Consider the following 10,000-nt stretch of genomic DNA (forward strand, 5'->3'; position numbering starts at 1 on the left):
CATCAGCCGCTGATCCTCAAGCGAACCAGGAAGCCTCACGACGTGCAGCTGAGAGACACATAATTAGATTCTCAGCGGGAACAGAGAGATATTTCTGACTCAACGTTCAGATCGATGATTAGTGATTAGTGACGCTTTTGAAAGGCAAACATTTAATCTGTCTCGTGCAACGTTGGATTATCTTTCTTTTTGTTAGTTACAGGCCGGAGAGTGGACGACGCTGAGGAAACACATGACGCTGACGAGCAACAATCACTTCATCCGGGGAGAATAAAGATGATTGGATGAGCTTCTTTATAGCCCGATGCCTTCTACAAATGATGGATTAAAAAAAACTAAACGTTTTGAAGTCCGAGCTTTTCATTTATTCCAGAGAGAAAGAGATTCTGTCGTTAAATCCTTCGCAAACACCTTAGACACACTCAAAGAAACTGCAGTGTCATTTTGATGTGTGTGTGTGTCAGTGGGTGAAATGTGGCATGTGGAGTGTAAAGCACTGACCTGTTGAGGAGGAAGGTGTTGTCGGAGCAGGTCAGAGCCTCCAGCAGGATCTTCTTCTCCGAAATGGCGCCGGTGGAGTGGAACTTCATCCAGATGAACTCCCACACGTCCTCGTCCATCAGGCTGACGCCGGTGCAGTAGACAATGTCCCTGATGTTCGGAGGAATCCTGCACATGAGAAGACACATCACAGTCACGGTTGAGGGCCGGTTATAGGAAGTGGAAGTGCAGAGACAGGAAGTGAGCGTGAGCGCAGAGCAGGGAAGGTAATAGAAGTATAAAACCCTGATAAGACACGTCTGTGGGATCAACCCGGGACGCTCTCTGGATGCAAAGAGAGAAATTCCCGACTCCATTTGGGATCTTCTTTAAAAAGAATTCTGTGGACGCCGGCGACAAGATGCTGAGACGAAGACTTCCTGCTCCAGAAAATCCTCCGTGAGCCAAACTGCCACGTGGACTGAATTCACACTGTTGCAGTACAGCTCACGATACGGAATCAGTAGATTTGAGTTGGTGACGACGGAGAGCAACGGTTTCATCTCAGACAACTGATTTAATTAGTGCTAATGAAAAGTTAACGCCGACCCTGAACCCTGAGTGGACGTCTGTACCAGATGTTCTGAAATTCCCTGCAGGTGTATCTGATATATCACGTCCAGGAGACACGCCGACCGCGACCTTTAACCACCACAATCTGATCCCGTTTCCAAGGGAACACGCTGGAAGACTCTCTCCTTCACGGCGTTCTGAGATTTCACGAGGGCGAGAAGGACGGACGGAAAAAAACTGACAATACCTCAGTGGATTCAACAAACAGGAGCGTGTGGACGGAGCTGGAGTTATTACAGGTAACACACACACACACACACACACACACACACACACACACACACACGCACACGCACACACGCACACGCACACGCACACACACACACACTCCGTGCCCCAGCTGGTCACTGGCCTAAATCATCAGTAAAGCAAAGAAAAGAACGCAAACATTTTCTCTCACTATAATGTAAATGTGTGTGAGTGTGTGTGTGTGTGTGTGTGTGTGTGTGTGTGTGTGTGTGTGTGTGAGTGTGTGTGCGCGTGCTTGACCTAAATTATCAGTAAACCAAAACGAAAAACTTTGATCACAACACAGTTCAGCTCAGCTGGCGGCGTAATTACAGTATATACTGAATGATCACAGCACTTGTGTGTGTGTGTTTCTGTGAGAGTGTGTCTGTGTGTGTGCGTGTGTTTGAACATTATTTGTCTGTGAGTGTATTTATTATGTGTGAGTGCAGAAGAGTGAGTGATGCAGGGAGAATTGCATCACTCACCGACCTGGGAAATCATTTTAGAGATGCTCCACTTAAAGAGCAGGCTTCAACACACACACACACACACACACACACACACACACACACACACACACACACACACACACACACACACACACACACACACACACACACACACACACACACACACACACACACACACACACACTGCTGCTGCTGACTGTGGTGTCCTTCTCAGACGGCCTCTGCCAAACGCTGTGTACTCGAGTGTGTGTTTATGTGTGTGTGTGTGTGTGTTGATGAGTGTGTGTTTATGAGTGTGTGTGTGTACCCGAGTGTGTTTATGAGTGTGTGTGTGTACCCGAGTGTGTTTATGAGTGTGTGTGTGTTGATGAGTGTGTGTTTATGAGTGTGAGTGTGTGCGTGTGTGTGTTGATGAGTGTGTGTTTATGAGTGTGTGTGTGTGTGGGTTTATGAGTGCGTGTGTGTGTGTGTGTGTGTGTGTGTGTGTGTGTGTGTGTGTTTAACCAGATCAACATCAAGTCGGAGCCACTAACAGACTGTTTATCATGTAAAACATTAAGTGCTGCTGCTGTAACTGTTTCATCACTCTTCTTCTTCTTCTTCTTCTACTTCTTCTTCTTCTCCTACAGGCGCTGCAGTAAATTCTAATAGAAATAAGAGCAGTAATGTGGAGTGTATTTAAAATGTGTGTAAACCTCCAGATGGCTCAGATCCATTAACTAAAACACTGGAGGACGTTTTATGTCCTAAGAGTTTTTTGTCTTTTCTCCTGAAACGTCGTCGTCGTCGTCTCTCTCCTCCTCTTCCTCTGACGGTGAACACGTCTCCCAACCATCTGCTCCGACCGACTCTCGCCCTCATGTCGAAAGTCAAAGTGTCACTTTGAGTTTTGAAAATTGCTCCTCAGGACAGATGGAACTTTTTCAAAGTCCTCGACAAGAGCAGCAGGAGCTCAGACAACAGATTTCAAATATAGACGGACGAGGAGTCAGGACAGATTCAGGAGCCGCCATCTTGCAATTCTTTACGTCATTAGGAGTCAGAATGTGTGCAGTACTGATGTTGGTATCGAGGCCCCGCCCACACACGCTCTCGAACCAATCACGAGTCAGTGTCAGCTGTCAATCACGACGTCTCAGCCTCAGTTTTTATATCGTCAAATAACTAATGAAAAGCAAATTAATGAGAAACACAAACATCAGTGTGATAAGAACGACCTCACACGACAGAAACATCTGCTAACATGGAGGGGGGCGGGGCTTACGACCTGTACTGTACCCAGCCACCAGGGGGCGATCAGGACGATTACCAGGGGGGTTAACGGAGGTTCATTCAGCCGCACAAAGACAAATCTGAAACCTGATGGTTTCTGTTCCATTTAGACGGTTTCATTTAAAAACCAACCCCCAGCGGGACACGATTAATATTCCAGTGGGATGTACGTTAGCCGCTCTTCTCCGCAGTAATTACACTCATTGTTCCGCGGGGAGCAGGAGGATTTGAGCCAGAGTCACTCTACAGCAGGTGGTTCGACTCATCTTTTTTCTTTTGGTCACATGAGGATGATACAGTAGTTAAGAGACAGAACCATTAAATACAGTCGCTGCCGAATAACTTTCTGTTTCATTCAGGTGGTTATGAAGCCAGGTCACACGAGGCGACGCGATCACTGTGACTTCCTGGTAAAAATCACATGCGTGTGCTTTTCCCAGATGGGATTGAATTCACTGAATAGAGGATGCAATGTAAAAATTAAAGATCACCCCTGGAGAGATTAATCCTGCATGAATGTTGGATTTATCTCCCCCTCGCTGAGAAATGGACCGTTTCCAATTTTTTTTCTTTCCCCATAAAATCAGACAGAGAAAAATGCAGCTTCTCCCAAACAAAAAATAAAAAATAAATCGCTGCCATATGGTTTCGGTCACGTGATCCGCTCCCTCGTCGCTCCGCTATGGCAAAGTTTGGATGGAACAAAAAAGGTGTAAAAGTTTAAGTGACTCTGGAAATGTGTTGCTGCCGACGGCAACGCAGAGAATTTAAAAATAAAAACATACTCTTCCTCGAAAACGCTCCATTCATAAAGAAAAAAAAATCAGCTGGACTTGCGTCTGAAGCCAGAGTTTTAATTTGGTGTTTTAATGTTGCGTCTCTCATCACCAGCTCCCTGCCGCCTGTCCCGCACCGAGCAGCAGCATCTGTTTCTATTTAACTTGCTGTTTGAAATCTAATTTTGCGGATCTCGTTAAGGCCCCTGGAGGCAGCGGGACGCGAGCCGGCACCACATGAAAGAGAGAGAGAGAGAGAAAAGAAAGAAAGAAAAGTTGCAGGAGGACAGAGAGAGAGAGAGAGAGAGAGAGAGAGAAGTGAAGAGGAAGAAATGAAAGAAGAGGACGAGAGTCTGAGTGGACGACTCACACGTCTCACATCGACACGCATCAGGAGTTTCTATGTTCCGGTTGTAGAAGCGTCACTGGATTCTTCTTTTATTTATTCTCACTTCATTCAAGTCACTTTTTGTCCGACGTTTAGATGCTAAAGGACCCGATCTACTCGCTCGACGGAGGCCACGCCTCTGAAACCGAACTGGGACGGTCTGGTCTACTGGTCGTTAGCTACTACTTTTAGCCGCTGCAGCTCAGCCACCTGCATAGGTATATATGTGTGTGTGTGTGTGTGTGTGTGTGTGTTCATACCTGTTCTTGTTGCTGGAGATCCAGTCGGAGATGTAGGCGACGGCCTGACGGTGGCACTGCTTGTTCCCGAAGCTACACGCTAACATGATGAGCTCCCGCTGCAGCTCCCTGCAGAGACACAGAGGAAACCCTGTTGTACAGATGTGTGTGTGTGTGTATATGTGTGTGTGTGTGTTTGTGTGTGTGCATGCTGCATACTCAGTCTGGTAGGACGCCTGCAGGATGTTGCCCTCGTTGCCGGGGCCATTTGTTGGCCAACCCATCTGGTGGTACCGCGATGCAACCTGCTTCAACACGTAGTCCTGTTGACACACACACACACACACACACACACGCACACACACGCGTTACACTGACTGACTGATGGACTGAGGAGATAGTAATCGATAGATTGATTGATAGATTGATTGGTCATTTACACTGAACAGGCTGTACTCTTCCGTGCGGTCCAGCAGTTTGTCCAGCTGGTAGAGCGCCCGGCTGGCGGCGTGCCACGGCAGGAAGGACGTCTCTTCGGGCAGATAGCCAATCAGCTGCAAGGGAATGCCCTGGGGGAGGTACCCGGCCCTGAGAGAGAGCGAGAGAGAGGGAGAGAGAAAGTCAGATTCATTACTCCGAGAAGTTAGTTTTTTTGTCAGCAGGATCAAACAAAGACGACAGAACAGATTTCCACAAAACTCTGTGGATGGACAAGACGAGCAGAGAAAGAGTCCATACAATTTTTGTGCAAACGCAGAAAAAATGGCGGATCCAGGAATTATTAAAAATCACTTTCTTTAACATTGTGTTTTTTTTGGGACATTTCCTCAGATTTTTCCAGAGAATACTTGATGGATATAGATGAAAACACATATGCATAGGAATGATTCTATGAGTGCACATGACTATATATGACTATGATATATAATATGGCTATGATTTGGTGCGGATCCAAATAAAAATCTGGATCTAGTGGATTTGAATGTGTTTGGTGAAATCACAAACTTCCTGAGAGCTAATCTGGTTTAATCCTTTTAATTAAAAGTGATTTGAGACAGTGAACTGTATTTTGACCCGTTTGGCCTCCCGTACCCTTTTCTTTCATTCCTTTATTAGACTGCGTCATTAGAGCAGAGTCCAGGAGACACAGCGGTGCATTGTGGGACATGAATCCAATTAAAAGGATGATCCTGATGTAGACTTGATCTTTAACCCTCAGATGTAACAACGTCAGTGTGTGTGTGTGTGTGTGTGTGTGTAAACTACTTTATGAACACATTAAGAGAAACTTGGCCTCTAAATGCCACCGGAGGTTTTCAGCAGTCGGGTTACCGGCACCGACCTCATGAATATTAACGAGCATCCTTTGTGCATTCATTAACATTCATAATGTTCGGTGAAGGCGGGGTTGAGGGGGCGGGGGGACTTCCTGCTTTGACCTTCAGCCCCACCCACACATCATGAATATTAATGAGATGCAGCGAACTCGGAGAGGTGATGTAAGTCTGATTGGTTTTGTTCTGATTACTGAGAGAGATAGAGAAGCGGGGTCACGTCCCGAAAACATGTGACCAACTGAGCGCGACAGGAAGTTGTCGTTGTCGTATTCTTCTGCCCTCTAGTGGCCATAAAGTGCAAACATCGATATTTGAATGTTTCAAACCGTTTTTTATTTTTATTCTAGAAGAAATAATCAAGATGGGGGTTTCCTTCCTTATAAATAAATAAACACATGATCAGGTTTTTGTTTGAATATCATTTATATTAAAATATGAATCTGACGTGTTTCCGTGAGACAGTTTGACAGGAAGTTAATCTGTCGGAGATAAAGACTCTCTGAGTCTCTCGGCAGCCGACGGAGGAAAGGAAACGCTGAATATTCCAGACACATCATATTTCCATAATCTACCTCGTATCCAACCTGCACGCTTTTCACCTTGATTCCCCATCATGCACTTGGGCCCGCCGGCACATTATCATAATCCATCCGACCCGCAGAGACTTCCTGTTTACAGCTGAACGACTGAACGACTGACGGGACCGAACACAGAGGCAGAGAGAGAGAGATGGTCACCATGGCAACAACATTCAGCCAGTGATCTTTTTGTGTAATCAGTGTTTTCCATCATCCATCACCTGATAGTCATACGGAGACAAATAAATAAATATTTCTTTCATTTAAAGCCCCAGTGTGTAATATTTCGTAATTATCTGGCGACATCTGGTGGTAAAGTTGCAAACCGCAACCAACTGAGCGACCGACAGGGGACACTTTATGGCTGCGCAACGCTGATTCCGTTTCCGTTTAACTCATATATGACACATGGTTATGGAAAATATGTTCAATTTCTGTGAATAAGTTCTTTTGAATATTACACAGTAGCTTCAACGTCATTCGCTGCAGAGACTGACGGTTTATTTACAGAGACGTCGTTTCAGCAGTTTTCTCTGTGAATCTGTTACAGTGTGATTGATCTTTAACTAGGAATTAATTTCACTTGTGCTGATTCGTCTTCTGTTTACAGTTCGATTGACTGAAGCCTGAGCAGCACACACACGCGCGCAACGCTAACTGCTTAATTGTGTGTGTGCGTGTGTGTACAGCTAGTTAAGCAGTTATAAATGGCTGTGTCGCTCTGGGTGTACTCTTAAACAGTGATGGATGTTGCCTCTTTCTTTGTGTGTGTGTGTGTGTGTGTGTGTGTGTGTGCGCGCACGCGACCGCAGCCGTCTCTCGTTAGCTCTCCACTGAGCCTCGCTAATGGCTAATGGACAAACAATTAACCGGCCCTTAACGATGTTAACGAGCTCGGCTCACGGCCCCGTTAGCGCCCCCGCAGGCCGCGGTGGTCATTACACACAGTGTGAGAGTCGAGCCGCTCAAACACTCGGATGAGTTGATCTTTACGTCTGCTTGGGCGTAAACTGTAATATTGTCCTCAGTGAAGGAACAGAACCCCGTCATGAAGCGCAGCTTTTTTCTGGACCCTCTGTGTTTCTAAAAGTTCCCGACTCGTCAGCGCTCAGAGTCAAACAGAGGACGGCGGCTCGTCGTCTGCAGCCGAGGCTCATTGAGTCTGACAGGAAACAGACGGCAGCCAGAGAGAGAGAGAGATACAGAAGAGGAGAGGATTGAGTTATCGGTCTGGTGTCAGAGTAGATTTCGGTCACAGTTCTCTAAAAGCTCGGGGCTGAAAACCGCCACGATGAGGAACGACTCACTGCTCCGCCGCCTCGTCCCGTCCTTCATTCATCTCCCAGCCTCCGTCTGCCTGCGATGGATTTTTTAAAATTTCCTGCCGTCGACTGTGGGAAACGTTGGACGGACGTCTGCGATTCTGTCACCGTGCGGTGACACCTCCTGGTAACCAGAGGCAACAAGGTCCCACTTGGTCTGCTCGGTGAAAACGGTGAAAAATGTTGATCGTGTTTCCAATAAATATTCACATTTAAGAAGCTGAAATCAGAGAAATTTGACTATTTTTTCATAAAAACTACTTAAAACCAATTAATCACTTTATCACAAATAGTTGGCGATTAATTTATAAGATCTTTGGTGTGTGGACAAAACAAATCTTCATCTTGAGAGATTTGGGAAACATGATGGACATTTTTCACAATTTTCTGGATCAAACAACTAATTGATCAATCGAGAAAATGATCGAAATTAATGGATAAAGACAATAATGGTTAGTTGCAGCTCTACTTGTTGATATTGTAGAAGTGTAGGTGTGTTTACAGCAACGTGATGTGTGACTTCAAGTTTTCCAAATTGCAAAAAATTAAACAACAAACACCCAAAATAAAAATAATGCAAACTAGCTTCTGCTGCGAGGCGACAGTGCTAATCCCCGAGCTGCTGCACTTATCATCCAGGCAGCGGCTGGAGGAGGAGGAGGAGGAGGAGGAAGAGGAATCCTCCGCTGGCGACGCTCCATCCCGAGGCCTTTCAATTGCACCGGCGTTTCATTTGAATGTAAATGTATGAAATATACAAAAAGACCTATATATGAATCACGTACGGAGAATAAAACCCCGTCTGACCGTGAAAACCATCCCGTTGATTCTGTCAAATAGACGATGACGAGTCTGAAACGCGTCCGTCTGTCACAGAGATTCAGACGAGTCTTTATTGGGAAACAATTAAAATCCAGACAGATGTCATGGATCCGCCTCGCTGCGCCTCCACATGTCTGACGAGTGACAGACGAACCACTCAACAAAACAGGAAAACAGATCATTTGTCCACTAATACATTCTATTTTATCCTCGTGTCAAATCAGACGCTTCAGAGAATTCATGTTTCACCCGGTCCAGTGTGTTCGCAGCACATTGACGTAGGTACGAGTTTTCTTAATAAATCAAAGTGGTAAATTTGATCGTGGTTGCCGCCGAGGAAAATATCCAAAATACGTTGGTGGCCCCACCCCCTTCCTGTTAGGTAAGCCAAGATGACGACCGTTGAGGTTGAGAGGGGTGAGTGCACCACAGACACAACTGCAACTAAAACCGTCAACAGAAGAAAAAGAAGAAGCGAAGACTCACCTGGCCAGGTTGAAGGCGTCATCTATAAGCCCCGCCCTGTTTCCAACCGAGATGATCTGAAAGAGAGAGACGGGAACAGGATGAGTCGAGAGTGAAAACCAGAAACAACAGTTCAACAGGACTAAAAGAATAAAAGACCGGTCGTACCTGAGGGCTGGTGTGGAGCTGCTGGATCAGCAGCTTCCAGTTCTGGAGGTCGTAGTTCACGCGGAAGTAGCCCGTCTGGTTTATGTTGCCCAGCAACCAGGTGCTGTCGTCCATCTGACCGACCCGGTGGGTCTCTGAGACGACACGGAGGAAAAGAGTCGGTCGGTCAAATCGAAACCAGTCATCGCCGGTTTCAACCGGGAAGGCGAATCACATACGCAGACGACACCACGCTGTTCTGTCTGGTTCCTCGCACTGTTGTAAAGGTTTCATTAGAATGTGTCAAGACTTTCCAACTGTGTTTTATATTTTTTAAATTAGAAGTTGAGGTCAAACTGATGAACATTAAAGAATCAATCCGTAAATTTAGGTACGGTACATTTTCACACTTTTATTTTCTCCAAAAAACAAACCAGAGCTTTATTCTCCAAAAGCTGAGGAAGAGCAATTTTTATTTCTCATGAACGAATTTTAATCTTCATAAATTAAAAAAAATAACTGGCTTTTGTCCTTTGAAATCTGAAGCAGAAGGAGATTTATTTTCCAAGACACAATTTTTGACCCAGAAAGAAAGAATTTGAACTTTTCTCTCACAGGAATTTAATCAAAAAAAGTTTCATTTTGAAAAAAGTAAGAACTTGGTTTTATTTTCCAAAAATAAAATTATTTATTTTTTCATGGAAAATTATGAAAAATGTACAGCTTCATCCTTGAAAAAAATTGTTTTAATCTCCATAAGGGAAATTAAACTTGCAAAATCTCAAACAAAACTTGCTTCATTTACCAAAAACAGAAGCAGAACAAGTTTTAATCTCTGTA

General features: G+C 45.1%; 1 protein-coding gene across 7 annotated transcripts in view; it reads right to left on the minus strand.

The window, feature by feature from the left end:
- LOC118287206 (thyrotropin-releasing hormone-degrading ectoenzyme-like) overlaps nt 1-10,000 on the minus strand; it is a 132,159-nt gene that overhangs the window by 31,941 nt on the left and 90,218 nt on the right. For all 7 annotated transcript variants that reach the window (XR_007031929.1, XR_007031930.1, XM_047336445.1 and 4 more), the window contains exons 12-17: nt 9,182-9,315; nt 9,035-9,090; nt 4,930-5,077; nt 4,709-4,812; nt 4,511-4,618; nt 502-669 (exon numbers count right to left, since the gene is read on the minus strand). Coding sequence is in view for 5 of the 7 variants with exons in the window: in XM_047336445.1 (XP_047192401.1) it covers nt 502-669; nt 4,511-4,618; nt 4,709-4,812; nt 4,930-5,077; nt 9,035-9,090; nt 9,182-9,315 (718 nt within the window). In the remaining 2 variants the exon portion in view is untranslated. The remainder of the gene's footprint in view (nt 1-501; nt 670-4,510; nt 4,619-4,708; nt 4,813-4,929; nt 5,078-9,034; nt 9,091-9,181; nt 9,316-10,000) is intronic.

The sequence above is a fragment of the Scophthalmus maximus genome, chromosome 12, assembly GCF_022379125.1.
Source record: "Scophthalmus maximus strain ysfricsl-2021 chromosome 12, ASM2237912v1, whole genome shotgun sequence".
Taxonomy (NCBI): Eukaryota; Metazoa; Chordata; class Actinopteri; order Pleuronectiformes; family Scophthalmidae; genus Scophthalmus; species Scophthalmus maximus.